The sequence below is a fragment of the Scyliorhinus canicula genome, chromosome 16 (assembly GCF_902713615.1).
Source record: "Scyliorhinus canicula chromosome 16, sScyCan1.1, whole genome shotgun sequence".
Lineage (NCBI taxonomy): Eukaryota > Metazoa > Chordata > Chondrichthyes > Carcharhiniformes > Scyliorhinidae > Scyliorhinus > Scyliorhinus canicula.
The window spans coordinates 26,686,980-26,707,328 of record NC_052161.1 but is presented as its reverse complement, the minus strand read 5'-3'; the positions used below and the strand labels follow the sequence as shown (position 1 = coordinate 26,707,328).

General features: G+C 45.3%; 1 protein-coding gene across 1 annotated transcript in view; it reads right to left on the bottom strand.

Moving 5' to 3' along the window:
• LOC119979706 (nebulin-related anchoring protein) overlaps window positions 1-20,349 on the bottom strand; it is a 125,531-nt gene that overhangs the window by 28,640 nt on the left and 76,542 nt on the right. The window contains 10 exon segments of the mRNA XM_038822261.1: window positions 578-682; window positions 3,163-3,312; window positions 3,314-3,361; window positions 4,134-4,247; window positions 8,095-8,202; window positions 11,092-11,196; window positions 12,544-12,642; window positions 14,361-14,465; window positions 15,800-16,111; window positions 17,442-17,549. Coding sequence (XP_038678189.1) covers window positions 578-682; window positions 3,163-3,312; window positions 3,314-3,361; window positions 4,134-4,247; window positions 8,095-8,202; window positions 11,092-11,196; window positions 12,544-12,642; window positions 14,361-14,465; window positions 15,800-16,111; window positions 17,442-17,549 — 1,254 coding nt within the window.

The window sequence follows — 20,349 nt, the reverse complement described above, 5'->3', positions numbered from 1 at the left end:
CGGGTGCTCCGGTTTCCTCCCACAGTCCAAAGATGTGCGGGTTAGGTGGATTGGCCATGCTAAATTGCCCGTAGTGTCCTAATAAAAGTAAGGTTAAGGGAGGGGTTGTTGGGTTATGGGTATAGGGTGGATACATGGGTTTGAGTAGGGTGATCATGGCTCGGCACAACATTGAGGGCCGAAGGGCCTGTTCTGTGCTGTACTGTTCTATGTTCTATGCTAAATTGTCCTCAGTGTCCAAAACGTTTAGGAGGGGTTATTGGGTTACGGGAATAGAGTGGGTCACTCTATTAAGTTGGTCAGTGCAGACTTGATGGGCCAAATGGCCTCCTTCTGCACAGCATGTTCTATGTTCTATAGTCTATGAATACGGTGAAGATAATCATTGCCACCCCGTAGGCCCCGTGTGGGCTATTACAGTTTTGTTAAGATGGGAAGGGAAACAGGTCATGTTTAAAAATCACACAGTTCTGAATTACAGCTTATGATCAGACACACCAATAAATCAGTGTCACCTCTGCATCACCCCAGCTCTGTGGTTACAGCTTTAGATTTCATGCCCTGCAAAGAATCCTACCTCGCTGATGAGAGCACTTGCTCTCTTCACTCCTTCAATTCCCAACGCTCCTGTTGAAATCCAAGCCACTCCTCTCATGAAATTCAGGTCAGATCTATACAGGTTCTATTAAAATACAGCACATTATTAAAAGACAATTAGCACTGTGCATTAAAGATTCATTCAATACAAGCAACCAGCAAGCACGTCTACAGTCTGCCTGAAAACACTGGGCGGGATTCTCCGATAATATGCCGGAGCGTTTTACGACGGCATCATCTGGTCGTGTTGGAGCAGCATTTTCCCACCTGGGAGTGACTCTGTGACCCAGTGGCCTTATAGGAGAATCAGAATATCACAGGCCCTGCACCTGCACTTTTTGACAAGCATCTGACCTCACTGGAACAATCAAACTCTCCTTATTATTCTCCACCGAGGTAAGGTAAAGTCGCCACAGTCCCAGATGATCAGAGGCTGCTTTCTCCTTTGAGGGGGAGAGCTGACTGGTGGCGATTTAACCTAAGGATCACCACACCTCAGGCAAGTGGCCTTTATGAATAATCTCAGCTGATACGGGATTTGAACCTGGTGTTGCTCTGCATCACGAAACAGCTATCCAGCCAAGTGAGATAAACCGGCCCCCTTTCTACTTATGGGTATTGTCATGACAATGTGTCATGTGTAATGTAGAATGCTAATCATTTGTTTCACCGGCTAGTGTGATGCCTTGGTTTGCTCATTAAAGCAAAACAAACATCTAAAACTACAAAGACATTGGTCAAAGTTTTCCAGCTGTTCCCACCAATGGTAACCATCCGCTGTGGGTTTCCCAGTAGCGGAGGGTGTAAAAAACAGGAAAACCCATTCACAGCGACAGGACCGGAAGATGCTACCACCAGCCAATGGCGAGCCTCATCCACCACTGTAAAACATGTCGTGGAGGGAGCGGGGATGGAATATCCCACCCACAGCTTTAAAATAGTCGCAGAAATCGCCTCCCCTACAAAGTGGCCAAGTTTCTGGGAGTCTCTGAAAGTAGATTAGCAGGGAACATGTCTGGACAGTTCCCCTGATAGACTTCACACCTACAACTGTCTGAACTCTCTGCAAAGCATAAGGACGTTATCCCACCCGACGTCCCGACTCCAGAAAGTGCTGGGAATAATAAAGGACTAATGGAATTTACCATGCAAGGGGGGCTGCTATTTGTTTTGATGGCATCTTGATAGCTTTGACAATGGGAGATCAACATTTGTCCATTAAAATGGATTGCCCTCCATTGTGGGCTACTGGCAAATTGTACCTAAGAACCCCACTTCTGAGAAGTTATGATAATAAGTTTGTCTGTTTGGTACAGCAAGAAAAAGTCTTCAGAATACACCAGCGACATCGAGACGAATACTGCAGAATCACCTCTCGCCCCTTGTCTCTCTCTCCCATTCTGTTATTCAGAACCCTATCTCTGTTACATTTTGGTATATATCACAGGGATAGAGAATTTTGATTGAAAGGAACTTCAAGTGTCATAGCATGCACTTTAGAAAAAGATGGATTTCAGTTAAAACAGATTGTCTCCAGAAAAACAACCAGCTTACATTGATCACAACACCAATGGATCCCTCTAGCCTACCAAAGGAACATCAGGACACCGTGTGTGTGTTCATAATTTAAAAAGCATTAAACTCTGTTATAGCCAACCTCAGGTGTGGGAAAGAGAGGCATCCATTCCCCCCACCAGGCTTGGTCGTAGCAGTATAAGGAATTAATGATTTACCTCCTTCATATTCTTCCCTTTGTTTTGCATTTCTCAAAGAAGTTTTACACTTTTCCATATAAAATACTCTTTTGTGGCTAAACAAATTGTTCAGCTGATTTTCTAAGTGCTTATGAAAAGGCATTAATAAACTGTGAACAGAATGATATTGAAAACTATTGAGGCACCCTCAATTACGATGCGAGAGCGAGGTCGGTAATCAAAAGGCTATAATCTACAGAGAACTGAAAAGCATCCGAGAGAAGTGTGCTCACCACATGGAGCCTTATCCGATATACCGTTTCCTGGGGGCGTAGCCAGAGGCGGAGTCCCCCAGGGTTCCAAGCATCTTAAAGGGGTAAGGTATTAAAGGTCAGGTGCCGTTTACAGCAGTTATTAATACCGTTCATCACAACTATACAAATTCAGAACAGCGTCCTCCAATCTTGGCACTCAGGCATATAAACCCAGAAATACGAGATTAAAATTTCCACAGCTACAGCTCTGTTAGTTGTCCCCCAACTGGATCAGTGCCTGGGCTGCTACAATTGGCATTGGAGTCCCGGGATTAGGGAGGTACCAAATCAGCAAGCTTTTCAACTCTCAACCATTAACCATTATCCCCCAGAGAGACGACTTGTCCATGGAGATCACGTTAGCACACAATTTGACTCAACTTCCTTTCCCTGGTGAAATGGCACACACATGAAAAGGTGCACCTGGGTGATAGACCAGAGGATAATAGACACCATGAAACTGGACCGTGGCTTTATTCAGCGCTTCAGGAGAGGAGGGTGAAAATGGGAGAAACAGAATCAAGAAAGAAAACACAGAACCGTCATTGTGAACGTACCTCACTTTGTAGCTCATAGGCGTGCTTCGCCCACTGTAACTTCATGTCATCAGGTAGTGCTGTATAATGGTGAAGGGTATGTCTGTAGTTCTGGTCACTGGCTAACGCCTGGACTTTCTTCGCATGGACAAGGTTCACCATATCCATGGGATAGATGGAAATTAGTCTTTGTCTCCTCAAAATCTTTCCTGTACTTCAGCTAGTTTTGAAAGAAACAAGCGATAACTCTGTATTAACATATTTGTGATGTCTGGAATATTTGTTCCCTAAACTAACGCTACATTGTTAATCACGCAAAAAGTATTTTTGCTCAAACAGATTAAGAATGCCATACTCATCATATTCTTTTCCACAGGAAAAGGCAACGGAGACCCATGATATCCAGTCTTCAGCTCTTTTATGTTGTCCTGGGAATACCAGGATTTTCACAAAGGGGCAGATGGGGAGCATTCTCATGAAACCCAACCCTTCTGCCTCATTCTTCTCATCCTCCAAGCAAAGGATGCCCAGGCACAGGAGAAGCTAATGGTCAACCTTGAAACTCTGGCTTCCTTAGATTAGAGTTTTTAAGTGCACCCGACATCAAAGAAAGGAATGCCAGAAACCTCTCATGCTTAGCATTCAGTCGGTTTTGGAAAATGATGACCAACCATGAAGTCTCGCATTGTATCAGATTAGAATCACATGGTTAACTCCACGAATTTGTTCAATATCAGACAAATTGCGACCAAAATGACATCTAATGATTCTTCCAAAGGAAACCTCTAATCTTAAATATAAAATGTGATCCCTTCCACATCTTGTGTTCTGCCTTGCACTGCACAATACTGATGACATAGCACTGCATGGCCTCCCCCACCCCGCCCATGACAGGTTCTCACTATTGACTGCATGAGAGACAGGCAGGCGAGACTACACATTTGGTGAAAAGTATATGAATTCAAAACACTTCAATTTCTTTTACTACATACATCACTGTTGAGCCTGGCTGCGTGGACAGAATGAGAAATATTCAGATCATCCTCCAGCTTTTGTGTTCCGACCATCCGACCTCTTGTCTTCTCAAATGCTTCTTTGTATTTGTACTGTGATGGAAAACATATGTTGGGAGCCAAAGGCCAAGGAAATATTACAATTATGTTGAGTGAAGCTTGTAAAAAAAATACTTCATTTTGTTCAAAACGTGTGCTGCAATTCTACCACGAGGTACGATCAATCAACATGTTTCTCTGTCATTTCTGTCACCGTTATTTTAGCAGAGGCACTAATGTTTATAAAATAAATCAGCTCATTTTGTGGTAAAATAATTGGAGAAGGAATTTTAACCAGTGCATGAAACATTTCAAAAGGAATACCCCGCAGCAGACTGCAAGCCTGTAGCATTGTTTTTTGAAGACAATTGAATCTTTTTTAGTTGTTCATAGTATGTGAACATTGCTGGCTGGGACACCCCTGTGGGAATTCAAGAGTTAACCACATTGCTGTGGATCTGGACACTGTGTGGTCATCAGTTCTCCAGGGTGTTGGCACATGCAACATTAGCAAAGTTACCTTGCACTGGGGAACCAAAACACTGAAAATGAATCCCTTAACAACCTGAATAATTACAAAAGTGCCAGTTGTTGGCATCTGACCCAATCCAGCCTGCAGAAAACAGGAACTCTTCAGAAAACCAGCCTGACTCATTTGTTGCAAAATCTGCTTTCAATAAATATGTTTAAAAAAACAAACTTGAGGTACGAAAAGAAACAACATGCTGAGCAGAAAAAAAAGAGTGATAAATAAAGATGAGTATTAGAGTGTAATAGGGTGAGACTGTACATTTCGGCCTCACTCCCAGGTTCAGACATCTGACACCATCAGTCACTGTGAGAATGGATGAGGGAGCACGATGGTATGTGTGGCCTCCGCCCTCGCACGCTCACTCTCCGCCCCCGCACTCACTCTCTCCGCCCCCGCACTCTCTCTCTCTCCGCCCCCGCATGCTCACTCTCCATCCCCGCACTCTATCCGCCCCCGCACTCTCTCTATCCGCCCCCGCACTCTCTCTCTCTCTCCGCCCCCGCATGCTCACTCTCCACCCCCGCACTCTCTCTATCTGCCCCCGCACTCTCTCTATCCGCCCAGCACTCTCTCTCTCTCTCCGCCCCCGCACTCTCTCTCTCTCTCCGCCCCCGCACTCTCTCTCTCTCTCCGCCCCCCGCACTCTCTCTCTCTCTCTCCGCCCCCGCACTCTCTCTCTCTCTCTCCGCCCCCGCACTCTCTCTCTCTCTCCGCCCCCGCACTCTCTCTCTCTCTCCGCCCCCGCACTCCCTCTCTCCGCCCCCGCACGCCCTCTCTCCGCCCCCGCACGCCCTCTCTCCGCCCCCCGCACTCCCTCTCTCCGCCCCCGCACTCCCTCTCTCCGCCCCCGCACTCCCTCTCTCCGCCCCCGCACTCCCTCTCTCCGCCCCCTTCACTCCCTCTCCCCGCCCCCGCACTCCCTCTCTCCGCCCCCGCACTCCCTCTCTCCGCCCCCGCACTCCCTCTCTCCGCCCCCGCACTCCCTCTCTCCGCCCCCGCACTCCCTCTCTCCGCCCCCCGCACTCCCTCTCTCTCCGCCCCCGCACTCCCTCTCTCCGCCCCCGCACTCCCTCTCTCCGCCCCCGCACTCCCTCTCTCCGCCCCCGCACTCCCTCTCTCCGCCCCCGCACTCCCTCTCTCCGCCCCCGCACGCTCTCTCCCTCTCTCCGCCCCCGCACTCCCTCTCTCCGCCCCCCGCACCTCCTCTCTCTCTCCCCCCCCAGCACGTTCCTCTCTCCGCCCCGCACCTCCCTCTCTCCGACCCCCAGCACTCCCTCTCTCGCCCCACTTCCTCTCCGCTCCAGCCACCCAACTCCTCTCTCCGCCCAACCCACGCACCCCCTCTACCCCCACACCAGCACCCTATCTCCGCCCCCGCACTCCCCATCTCTCGCCCCCGCAACTCCCCTCTCCACTCTCGGCGCCCACCGCACTCCCGCCTCTCCTGCCCACCGCACTCCTCTCTCCGCCCCGCACTCCCTCTCTCCGCCCCCGCAACGTCCCGCTTCTCGGCGCCCCCGCATTCCCGTCTCTCCGCCCCGCATTCCCGTCTCTCCGCCCCCCGCACTCCCTCCCTCCGCCCCCGCACTCCCTCCCTCCGCCCCCGCACTCCCTCCCTCCGCCCCCGCACTCCCTCCCTCCGCCCCCGCACTCCCTCCCTCCGCCCTCCCAGGCCCCCCCCCGCACTCCCTCTCTCCGCCCCCGCACTCCCTCTCTCCGCCCCCGCACCCTATCTCTCCGCCCCCGCACTCTCTCTCTCTCCGCCCCCGCACTCTCTCTCTCCGCCCCCGCACTCTCTCCGCCCCCGCACTCTCTCTCTCTCCGCCCCCACACTCTCTCACTCCGCCCCCACACTCTCTCACTCCGCCCCCACACTCTCTCTCTCCGCCCCCGCACTCTCTCTCTCCGCCCCCGCACTCTCTCTCTCCGCCCCCGCACTCTCTCTCTCCGCCCCCGCACATCCTCTCTCCGCCCCCGCAACTCTCTCTCTCCGCCCCGCACTCTCTCTCTCTCCGCCCCCCCCCTCTCTCACTCCCCCCCACACTCTCTCACTCCGCCCCCACACTCTCTCTCTCCGCCCCCACACTCTCTCTCTCCGCCCCCGCACTCTCTCTCTCTCCGCCCTCACACTCTCTCTCTCCGCCCCCACACTCTCTCTCTCTGCCCCCGCACTCTCTCTCTCCGCCCCCGCACTCTCTCTCTCCGCCCTCACACTCTCTCACTCCGCCCCCACACTCTCTCTCTCCCCCCCCGCACTCTCTCTTTCTCCGCCCCCCGCACTCTCTCTCTCCGCCCTCCCACTCCTTCACCGCCCCCACACTCTCTCACCGCCCCCAGGCTCACTCTTCCTCCCCCATCACTCCAAGGGCCTCTGAGAGCTACATTCAGCACTCATGCTACACGTGGACAAGACTATACTGTAAGTATAATTTTTTTAAGAATGCAAATGTAAATTAAAATACCCTAGGTTTACATTCATATATTTTTTTTAAACAGGTCAGATTGGTATACAGATCAGGTGTGCCTTCTGTGAACCCTTTTTGTCCTGATTTGACTGGAGTGGATCTTTAATTAGAGGCAGCCACTCACAAGCGGAATTCAGTGGTGTTCTCCAGTTGCCCTGTAGCAAACAGAGTTACAATTGTAGCATTTCTGTGAAGTGGATACTGAAATATTTAAAAATGAAATCAGCTCTGTTAAGTTGGAAAGTTTTGTGACTTCCAAAAATCTTCGAGGAGTTCAAAGTCCCCAAAGAGACACTGTCAAACATGTCAGAATTTTAAATTGAATTCCAACAAGGTTGCATAGCTGCCAAAGGCCTCAATAAAGTTGTTTCAAATGTTAACTGAAATATGCACACTGAAAGGAATTTAATGGGGGAACGAAACTTGGTACCAAATGTGGTCAAGTCAGGGAATGCTGACAGACTTATTTTAATCAGAAGTGGACTTCATTAAAATATTAAAAGCCATTGTTCCTTGATGCCTGGATGGTGACTGGCAGAAAGTCCATTATTTAGCTGACAGTCATTGTAATTGAGGTACAATTCCCTACAGTGTTGAGCTGAGTGCATCACCGGTCAGTGAAATATTCCCAACAGCCTATAACTGCATCAGGACCGATGTACAAGTAGGAAAAAAACCTTTCAATTATTTCAAAATGTAAATTACGAAGCAAAAAAACAAGAATTAGTTGAGGCTGGAGTTCATTCTGAGCCTGAGATTGCTCAGTTATTAAATGGCCTTTGATTATCAATGACTCAATAGTACATGAACTGTTTAATAACCCCCCCCCCCCCCCACCCGTTTGCATCTCTGGCAGATATTAACTTGAGTCATGTCCAGGGCTGTTACTTGGAATGGTACTTACATCACTAATAATTTCGCTGGATGCTTTGGCAGCTTGGATTGGGATTGCATCCAAGAGTAGTTTATATCCACCATCCCGCAACTTTGTCCACGACTCCCTGTAGCGGATCTTTGAGACAACAAACGATTTTGGGAATAAGCACTTGACACATTTCCACTGCTGCTTTTTCAATGTTGCAATAATTGAGGCTTACAGCACAGAAGGAGTCATTGAGCACGTTGGGTAGGATCATTGTTCGAGGGGCTGGGGGTGACGATTGAAAACAAAGGCAGAGTGGGTGGGACCGTACTTGAGGTGACAGGTTGTGCCATCTTCCTGAACCCGTTACAAGTGTGAGCCAATTTGCAAGGCGGGGATAGCCATCAAAGCAATGCGTCCCCATTTTTAAATGGCGTCCCGATCTTTCCATCCACCGACATGACCCAAAATGCCTCCCCCAAGCCCCAACTCACCTATAAGGGGGTCCGTGCCCACACCCACCACACGCACACACTCCCACACAGGGCGCCCCCAGGCCCAATCCCTGTTGCGGGGAAAATGCCAGCCTGACAGCTTGGTACTGCCAGCCTGGAAGCACTGCTGCCGGTTGGTACTGCCATCTCAGCACCTTGGCAGTGCCAGGCTGGCACCCAGGTGGCATTGCCAGTCTGCCAAGCTGGCAGTGCCAAGGTACCTCGAGCAGTGCCAGGATACCGCCGTGTCCAGAGGGTGAGCATCTCTGGGCCTCCAATCCCCTGGAACCTCCACACAAGTGCCATTCCATCTGGTCCCCATTTGTGGGCTGGATCTCCAAGGCGAGGGGCTTTTGCTTAAAATCTGAATCCAATCATTGAAACAAAGTATCTTCTGCTTTTGAATGTTTAGTTACCCAATGAAGAGCTCCAGAAAGAGGATTTCAAAAAAATGCAGTGGCTTCTTCTTGAGCCGATAACTCAATACAAGGAAAATAGTTTGCCGACAGTATAGTTACTGTGGCACAGCAGTTAGCACTGCTGCCTCACAGGGCCAGGGACTCGGGTTCACTTCCAGTCTTGGGTGGCTGTCTGTGCGGAGTCTGCACGTTCTCCCCGTGTCTGCATGGGTTTCCTCCGGGCGCTCCGGTTTCCTCCCACAGTCCAAAGACGTGCAGGTTAGGTGGGGCTACGTGGATAGGGTGGGGGAGTGGGCCGAGGTATGGTGCTCTTTCAGAGGGTCGCTGTGCACTTGATGGGATGAATGGCCTCCTTCTGCTCTGTTGTGATTCTGTGCATCCTCCTAATCGCACCTACAGCTGGGTGTCAAGCAAACACTTCTATTCATTTGTTAAGTCATTAAATGTTGTTTTTCACTGTCCTGCAGTCATGATTAATTTTAGAACACCGGTGGCAATTGTTTAATTTGCTCCGAGCTTCACGTCATTTCAAAAAAATGCTTCCCCTTGTGAATCCTTTGCTCATCAAACTGAGAGACGTTAGTGTTGGGAAATGAGAGATTTTTCAATTTCCATTATCAGCATCAAGGGAACTCGGGCCAGGTACAGATAAAACCTCCTCAACTCCTGCACCAACCTCAAAAGTCACATCCTGATGCATTTATTAATGTGACATTGTTCCAATTCTCAAAACCTGCTGTGACAATTACTTCTGACACCAAGGGATGTTTTATTCCACTCATGGTGAAAAGCTCTCCTTGACCAGTCTCCTGCCTTCTGCCCTACATACACTTGAGCTCATCGAAAGCTGAACAGTCCATACCAGAACTTGGATCAAGTCCTATTTGCACATCATCCCTGAGCTTGCTGACCTAAACTGGCTCCTATCCAGCAATGGCTTTGATTTAAAACTTTGCCCTCTTCCAAACATTCCTTACCCCTCCATGTCTCTGTAATCTCTTCCAGCCCCCACAACCCGTCACGGAGACAATAAAGCAAATATGCTGGAAGAACTCAGTAGGTCAGGCAGCATCTGTGGAGAGAAACAGATCGCGCTGACCTTTCATAAGATCCGTGGGCGAATTCTACTCTCGTCCAACTCTGGCCTCTTGACTCCATCATCGCCAGCTATACCTTCAGCGACCTATGCCCCAAGGTCTGGAATTCCCTATCTCAACCTCTCTGCTCGTCTGCTAACTGATTCACCTGAGGAAGGAGCAGTGCTCCGAAAGCTAGTGTTTGAAACAAACATGTTGGACTTAACCTGGTGTTGTAAGACTTCTTACTAGGTCTACTAACATTTCCTCCTTTCAGGCATCTTAAAGCCTACCTTTTAGGCCTGGAGTTTGGTCACCTATCCCAATCATATGGCTCAGCTTCAAACTTTGCATGACTAGGCTAATGTGAAGCACCCTGAGACGATTCACTATGTTAAAGGCGCTCCATAAATGCAATTTGATATGCACAAATGCAGCATATTGCTGCTAAAATAGGCAAAACATTACCATAACCTCTTTCTACTAACAAGACAGAACTTCGCACATTCAGAATAAGATGGATTTGAATCCAGTCCCAGATATGAAATGACCCCGCATTTAGAATTCATGCATCCGGACAAATAAAAGCCACGTATACAAACAAAATAAAGTATTTGTGCCTTAACTCCACGACATTAAAATCTGATTTGTATGCAACAGCTGCAGCTAAAACATGATTCGCATATCTTGCCACCATATTTACTTGCATTAAATTAGCCAATCGCTCATTCTACTCTGATGTTTAATTGTTGGTTTCTACAAACTAAGCTGTGGACACATTTTTAATAGTGGATCAACAAGTGGGCCGTTCAATCCATTTTAATCTTCAGCCAGTTGAAGAGTATTTGTTTCACATTCTTCTGTTAAGTTTGAAGAAAATGTAATTGAAGCTGAAAAGAAAACTTGTTTTTTAAAATCAAATCTGCCTTTGTTGTCTGCGCTGTTACAAAAATGACTATTTCATCAGTAGGAAGCAATGCTAGTAGTGCCCATGCAATCAGATCAACCAGCTCCTTAATGTTACATAAACTAGACTATTCAGAGTCTCACCTCACTGATGTTCGTGGCATTAATTTTAGCTTGCAGAAATTCTGGGAGGTCCTTTGTCAGTGTGTAGTGATGTTTTACATTTTCTCCATCTTCTCTGTACAGTCTCTGTCAAATAAAAGAATAAGCTCCATTTTAATATGTATCTAGGGCAACACCACCTCTCATTCTTGGTGGGTGGGAGCAGTATCAGATCTTGTAAGAGAAAATGCAGATAACATTTTTGCAATGTACGCATCCCACTGCCAATATATTAATTAAATAACAACAACTCAAGGGATAGGTTGCCACAAACCTGGAAATTGACTGTGAATAATGCTATTATGCAAAAGCTTAAAACATTTGTGCTGATTTCATTTTTGGCACTATTTTAAGGTAGGTGTGTTAACCCATTTCAAATTAACAGTTTAACACCCATTAAAACCGCAGAATGAGAAATTTGATATGAATGCATTTGACATTTGTACAAGTACACTATTGACAGTAACTTCCAGGTTCATGGACAAAGCATAATTTGCTTTTTAATTAACGTTAATTTTAATTTTTAACGCGCTGACTAGGTCATACTCCTTTTAGCTGTTAGTCATACTCAACTCAGAAGCTGATACCAGAGTTCCCTCCATTGGATCAGGTGAGTCAACTCGAGATACATCATTTGGAGAGAATAGTATTAGTTATTTTTGCAACAGTAACAAAATACCAGTTGCAGAAGCGCATGAGCCTTTCAAAAGCCAATAGACCATTAGATGCCCAGCAGATAAGCAATCAACAGGACTGAACTACTTTCAGGGAGTGCCTTGCAGGGAGTGCAGGGTTACTGGAACAATGCCTGGACTCGAAGAATTAAATTAACCCTGGAGCTGTGAAGCATTGATGCTAACCACCATGCTACCGTAAGGCCCCTAAATTACTCAAAGAGATTAAGTGCAATGGTATTCCCTGGTATTCAGAAGGCCAAGGGTGATTTGATTGAAGTTTACAAAACAAAGAGGAATATATAAAGTAGGTAGAAACTATTTCAGCTGGCTGGGGAGTCGAGGACCAGGGAACATAGCCCAAAGTACTTCCCAGCCACACCTTCGAGAACTTAGGAAGTTGGGAATCACTTTATTCAGCTAAGCATTTGGAACTTTCCTCTGCAAATATCAATTGATTCCAGGTCATGTATTGATTTAAAATCTGAGAGTGGTAGATATTTGTTAATGAAGGAATGTGGGGAGAAGGGAAATATGGAGCTAGTTCATAGATCAGTCACAATCTCACTGAATTATGGAACAGGCACATAGTATTAAATAGTCAATTCCAGTTCCTCTGTCCCATGCTTGGGAAGATTTTCTTATGCTCATTGAAGTGCTAATATATGCTACATTCAGAAGTTACAAATTGTGAAAAAAGAATGAAGTGGTTAATTAATAAGTGAAACTTATACTGTATTAATAACATGAAAAGACTCACATCCACGGCCTGGTTATAACTGAGCTTGGCCTGTATCATTTCAGGAGAGTCTGTAACACTTGTAAATTTCAGGGCATGTGGATGCTGACGATACTTCTTCTGTTAGGTTCAAATTTAAAACAATGAGTTAGTATAGCTGACACACATCGATGCTACTGCTTAATAGGTTCCCGAAAACTATTTCCTGCATTTTAATATCAGTCATCATTCGTTGATGACACTCTCCGCAACATGAGATTCTGGGTTCAAAATTCATTCCAGTTGACGCTACAGTGCAGTACTGAAGGGGCGCTGCACTGTTTGGCCTGCATGTAATGTTGATCGGGCATGCATGTTTGGCAGGCCCAGAAGTGGTTGTGTTGTCCGCTTCCTGGAAAGGCTAACTGATGCCCCCACACTGCTGGTGGAGGCAGGGGTGGGCTGATCGGTGATGGGAAGCCACCTGGATTTAATATGTCCCCAGCCACCTACCCCAGCTTCAAACCTGTCAGTGGGGGCAAATTTAAATCCCTTGGGAAACAGCCTGTTCTTTGCAAAGTGCCATAGGTCCATCAATGTTAACCTGAAGCTGAAGAATAGACACGTGGTAATTCAGTTTAATGTTTCTTTCAAAGAACAGCTCTTCTAATCACTCCCTCAATATCCCTGAAGAGCAGCTTGATCACAACATTTTTGAGCCAGAATTGATCATTTTTTTTCAACCAGCGAGGCAGGCCAAAAGGATTAAGGCTTCATTAAATAATTATTTTGACACGAGTACTATAATTTTCATGACATTTTCAATAAGGTGAGCAACGACAACGCGAGAGAATGGATTGTGTTTTCATTTTTGCCACCCAGTTTCGGATTCGGTAAAGCATCTCTATCCATTAATGCATGGTACACTTTTTCCCCTTTTCCCACACCAGGAAAGCACCATGGAGGGGAAGTTAAATCTCAAAGGCTTGGAGTTTGTCCTGGTAATGATGGCAAAGCGATCCACGACGATGCACCATACAAGTCCTTCACCGGTGGAAATCTTAGAAATCACTTGAATTGATGTGAACTTCCACTTTTTACATTGGCTGGAAATCTCCACTCGTTGGGAATTCTCTGTTCCCGCCAGCATCGCACCACCGCCTGTGAGTTTCCCTCGGGGCGCGAGGTAGCTTCAATGGGAAATGCCATTGACAAGTCACGATGGGAGTGAATCCCACCGACAAAGAATGGCACGCTGCTGAGAAACACGGGGCTGGGGGAATGGAGAATCCTGCCCACTATTATTCGCGTTGTAAAAAATCTGTGAAGATGTTCTCCTTCGTTGAGCAAGATGTCACTGGCTTTTAACAGCATACAAAGTTATAACTACTACTCTCTGGCAGAGGAAATTTTCCTTTGTATTTGCGGAGTGTCAAACTTCTCCATTGTGATCAAGAAATAAATCCATAGATATTCAAAATGAGGGTTTTAAAAAATTTGCTTATGATCTTTCAGCTTCAACTTTAATATGCATATCCCGATCTTTATTACACGCTCTCTAAAATGATTAAAAGGTAAATGACAATCAGTGCTTTTTACTTCTTGTGGCTGTTTCTGAGAATTCGGAGTACCATGATTGACTACTCAATCTGTTTGTTGATTTCCTTGTTACTGAACCGCAAGGATACCTTATGACTGGCACTGGGAAATTAACATCAGGGAAGGTAAGATTGCTGGAAATGTGTGGGCAGCTTCCTTCAAGGTCAGGGACAAGTTGACCATAAAAGTCCAGGCTACAGTCTCTAAAATTGTTTACTGATTGGTGAGGCAGGATTAAAAGGGGGCATTATCACACTTACCTCACTAATCAGCTCTCCCGCCTTCTTAGCCTGTTCAGCATTTAAAGAACCACTGGTTATCCATCCCACACCACGCATCCAATTCAAGTCAGACTTGTATTGATTCTGATAAATTTTGGAAAATTAAAGCACATTAATAATCTCTGATAGAATTGTAAAACACTGTATAAATATAGCAACTAATCTGGGGGGGGGGGAGGGGTTCAAATGCTGCTTCAAAGATTAGCATAGTGACTCAGAGTATGTCTTATACATTCCTATGTTCTTTTAGTTCAAACGCAAACATGTTATTCCTACAGGTCATGACACCCTGGACAAAATGGTTGGCACAAATATAAAAATGGGATTTCCTGTATTCCACTCATGCCAATTTTATTGCTAAAATTATCAAAAAGAAGAATAACATCTATCCTGTACCCTACCATAGCCCTTCTCCCCATGCATTTAGTCCATGTTTTATTTTCTGGTTTATTCTACGAGGACAAAAAAGGTACAGGCATTTGCCTTAAGCTTTCGAAACAGGATAGCATCAAATATTGAATTAGCTTGCAACTATGAGAATGTGTGTCATTAGGAGACAGCAAACTTTAGCTCCATCGTTTTATTTTAACTTTATGAAGTAACTATTTTCCAGCATTGAATGATCCATGACTGTAGTTAATGAGTCATGGGCATGACTTTAGGCAAAAGCTTTAAGAAAACTCGCTGTATAAATAATAATCAGCACTTCATAACCAGCTGTGCTCTTGAATTAGTTGCCTTTAATATTCTGGCACTCTTCATATAATGTGATGACAAGAATATGTTGCAAGGCAGGAAACAGACATTTATTTGGCTTCGAGCGACTAATTTTGATGACTTTAAAATGGAATAAAACAGAAAATTCTAAATAAACTGAACTGCCATAATCTTATTTAATTGAATCCATGTTTATCGGGGTAATCTTAATACCGTCAACATTTATGAGCTTTGGTTATATGTGGTGAGCTGAGCCAAACAAAAAAGGTTACATATAATTAGGCCTCAAACAGGAGGGATAACTATTCTTCACAGAAATCAGGCAATGTGGAATATTGCTTGCAGTAATGATGTGCATATATCAGAGATGTATTCAAGCGAGTTTTCCCTCTGGAGTATTTTGCTGATCCTCTATATGTAGAACCATGGGCATGGATGTTTTTGGTCCTATTTTCCATCAGATCTGTTATAATAAGTTAGTAACTAGTACAATGTGACTCAAATATATCAAGAATATGTGAGTCAATAATAATAATATAGGTGGCTTCATGCTGAAATATTGTGAACGTGCCATTGTAACCCACTGACATTCTATGAAGTCAAAACGAGATAGAATTTAAATGAAACTTATGTACACTATATAGAAATATATTACTATAATCAAACAAAACAACAAATGGAATCGGAAGCATGCTGCTTACATTACTTTGCAGAGCATACGCTCTTTTAGCCCATTCAATTTTCATATCTCCGGGTAGGACAGTATACTGATGGAATCGCTTCTTGTAGTCCCTGTCTGTGGCCAAGCTCTGTGCTTGCTTTGCATGTACCAACTCCAGCATGTCCATTGTGAGATGGATCTTTGTTTTGGTTGCCTCAGATTTCTTTTTGTATTCGAGGTCACTCTGCATCTTCGATGCTTGAACAGAGTGGGCCATCTGAGAGTCGCCGGCTACATCTTTCACCCCAATCAACTTGCCTTTTATCTTTTCATGCGCCTCCTTGTACTTGACCTGTTAAAACATTCCATGGACAGGTTAATAGATGTGTTCTTTAACTCACTTATCTGCCTAATATAGTGAGCTTTTGAGAAAGGAGCAATGGATCTTGTAAGTTGGGAAAAGTATTTGCAAAGCAATCATCGAAAAGTTATAGAATAATAGAAAAGTTACAGCACGGAAGGAGGCAATTTGGCCTATCTTGTCCATACCAGCCCTAGGACACCCAGGTGTCATTTCTAATCCCATCTTCCTGCATCCGGTCCGTAACCCTGTAGCTTAAGAGCACTTAAGGTGCAGAAAAGGTACCTTTTCAAAGAGTTTAGGGTCTCTGCCTCCACCACCAACTCCGACAGCAAATTTCAGACTCCCACTGCCCTCCGCAATAACAGGTTTTTCCTCATGTCCCCTCGACACCTTCCACCACATAACTCGAGTCTATGTCCCCTAGTTCTAGAGTTCTTCTCTAGGGGAAACAATTTTATCCTGTTCACCCTATCTCTTCCTCTCATAATTTTGTACAATAATGTAATGAAATTAGAAGACAATATGGAGCAACTGTGAACTCATACAGTATTCTAGTTTTAGAGACACCCTTACCATTGTTCATCTACTGACAGCTGAGATTTGTTTTTACAGGCATAAAGATGACACTTTCTGTGCTGTGAAGCAATGTGACAAGGTTATTACTTGGAGGGAGAGCTTCTCTCAAGTATAAATAACTTTATAGAAATTCTCCCAGTTCTTCCTTACTGTTCTTCACCTACTTGTCAGCTGAAAGTACAATCTTCCCTAATCTTAAAAAGAAAGCTAGATTCATATTTCAGTTGACATCTTTTATCAAAACTCCGATCAATTCAGAGTTCTGCTCAACTATTCCAATTTAAATCTAAATCTCTCAGATGCCGAATGACCAACTATTTTCTGGATTTTATGGTTTTTATTACACATTTTCCATGTTCACAGTTTTTATTTTCCCTGTTTTCTTTCTCCTTCATCTAATTCGTATGAGACACTTGGTCACGATGACATTATGCCCTTTTTCTGTCAGAAATTGCTTCTTGTACAAAGGACTTACAATCCTGTGAAACGTTAGGCATTTAGGCAAAAACAATCTCACAATGGGGATATGTGATGGGATGTGATCACCTTTATTTTCCAATAGGTTTATTTAAATCTGGACATTAAGCCATACATTTTAGGTGATGATATAATAATGCTGATCAGAATATCTAAACTCATAGAAGATCGAAGGTATATGTCGAAATTTGTCAATATTTCTCCATTACCCTCAGTTGTTTGCCATTTTGATGTTGCATCAAAGTTCAGAAATTGTATGACTTACATCACTTGCAAGGTCTCGTTTCGCCTTTGCTTCTAAAATTGCTATCGTGTCCAGCCGCAGTTCAAAACTCTTTTCTTTTTGAGACTCCCAGTCACTCTTGTAGAGTTTCTTGGTAAAACACAAATCATAAAACAGTTTCAACTGATAATGTCCTTCAAAGAACAAAGAAGAAAGAAAAATATAGCACAGGAACAGGCCCTTCGGCCCTCCAAGCTGCTGCCGACCATGCTGCCCGCCTAAACTAAAACTTCAGTAAAGTCCAGAGAATTTGGGTACAGAAAGGAAATAATAAGGGTTTCTGATTTGCATTGGGTGCAGGTTCAGCTGAAACACAGGGGAAAACATCCATGGGTATTCTCCCAATTGCCCCATATAGCAACGGCTGTACAGTCATGGCTACGCCATTTCTTCTGGACTTCTGCAGTTTTTCTGCCGGAATTACTGTGGAGTAGAGGGCACCCTGGGGCAATTCACTCCTCTGTTGTGTTTGTGCCAGCTTGGCTCCAACTATAAAACTTAACATTTGACTTTCATGCAGGAGCCAAGGTCCATGATAATTAAATTGGCCATTTTTGAGGTTGAGCCAAAGTCATGTTTTCCTTATAATTTTGTTTACGTTTATGCAGAGAGGAAATCACAAGTACACTCCATTACTCTTGGTACCAGAATGTACGGAGTCAGGAATTAGAAAGAAATGGCCTCTTGAGAGGCAAAGCCAAAAGTCCTGTCTCCATTTCTGTTCCTGGCTATTTTCAGCGCAGATAGAAAGGGAAGCAGCAGGTCAGGAACCCCGCACATTGCTGTTTAGTAGCTGATGGCACCATTCTGAAAATGGGTATTTCCGAAGTTCTGCAGCTTTCGGTGAGGCAGCTGCATTTTGGAAGCTTTGCTAAATCACCCCTGCAGAGTGGAGGCATGAACCATGGATCAGAGGTGGAAAGAGTATAAAAGGTGATGGAGCATGCGCAGTTAGCGACAGCCATCTTTGTTGGGGGCAATGGTGAAACCTGACTTTACCCTCCGCCAGCACCCGATCCTCGGTCAGGAAGTTGAGGAGCATCTCCCCGTGGAATGGCCGCTGCCACCTCCTCCTTCACCGCCCGATAAAAATGGACACTGCCTCCTCCTGATTTCAATCCTGTGGCCCAAGTGACACCGACGTCTGAAGTCATGCCGTTGGTGACATGCTCCCGACTACCAATCAGGGACAAACTCAACCCCAGTCCAGGTGAAGACCAATCAGAGCCTGACAGTGCAATGTGAATGAACCAATGACCGGTGGCATCATGGGTATTTGAACTAAGCCCGTGAACAGCTCTCTCTCTCTCTCTTTTACCTTGGGAACAGCTAAAGATGTGTAACTGCGCCGCACCTTTTGGTGCTGAATAAAGCCGTTGAAATTACAACCGGACCTCGACTTCTGTGGAAACGAAGAAATCTAACATAAGGTGAGCAAGAATATTGTTTGCTCCTTTACATTGCCTCATGAAATGCTATAGCCTGCATTATGTCTGTGTTTACTAAAGTGAGTGAAGACAGCGCTGTAATTGGGGGTGGGGGGGGGGGGGGGGTGGGGGGGGGGGGGGGCAAGTGGCTATTAAATAATGCCAGTTGCCAGCTTGTCACTTCTAACAACTGACTGGTGGCCGGCTTCGCACATTTGGCTAGGTAGCTGGTCTGTGGTGCAGAACAGGGCCAGCAGCGTGGGTTCAATTCTTGTATTGGCTGAGGTTATTCATGAAGGCCCAACCTTCTCAACCTTGCCCCTCATCTGAGGCATGGTGATCCTCAGGTTAAACCACCACTAGTCGGCTCTCCCCCTCAAAGGGGAAAGCAGCCCATGGTCATCTGGGACTATGGTGACTTTACATTACCTATTTCTAACAACTGGCAAGCTGTCAAGTGAAAGAATAGCATTGTAAAATTGGAAAAGTCTTCAGATGCATTAGAATACATTATCCACTGGATAAAATGGTATTCTGCATTATACATTATTGAAAGGTTATCCAAGTGTGAGATGCAGAGCTAATTGTTTAAACTCTACACATTATTCCCATTCTGTTTGAAAGCCTTGACAGATGTATGAACTTTTGGGAGCATTTTAGGACAGTAAGGGATTATTTACATCATTGTCCCAGGAAATGTAAGATTCATGGCTTATCTGCCTTCCAAAGCATTAATGGATTCCATATTGCAGAGTTTTTTTTTTTACATAGCTATCCTAGGAAAGCAAGTTTGTTTATTTTGTCAGATTTATGAGCTTCTGAAGAGGACAATAGTTTTCCAAGTGTCTATTTAAATGATGTTCATTTACTTTGACAGATTTGTGAGCACTTTAATTACTTCCAAATGATATTATGGAACTTGTGAGTTCTACTTGTAAATGTGATATTGGTTGAGTGGGTGGGATGGAATGAAATGAAATGAAAATCGCTTATTGTCATGAGTAGGCTTCAATGAAGTTACTGTGAAAAGCCCCTAGTCGCCACATTCCGGCGCCTGTTCGGGGAGGCTGGTACGGGAATCGAACCGTGCTGCTGGCCTGCCTTGATCTGTTTTAAAAGCCAGTGATTTAGCCCAGTGAGCTAAACAAGCCCCTATGAGGGGGTGAGGGGTATGAGGTGTTGAAGAAGGTGAAGGAAATAAAGAGGTTAAGAAGGGTGAAGTACTGGGCTATTACCTCTGGAGATGGACGTGGGCCTTTTAAGCTGGCTGCTTTGGCATTGGCCTGTTTCTGGGCACAGATCAGCCACAGCCAGTCGCCAGACCAATCGCAAGTCCCCCAACTTACACCGCCCAGTGCGAAATGATTCATTAGACTCATTTAAATACCCGGACGCTGCTTTCGTCTGGTGTCGGGGAGTCAATGGCTGTGCTTGCGAGACCTCAACTGGGTAACATTTAGCAT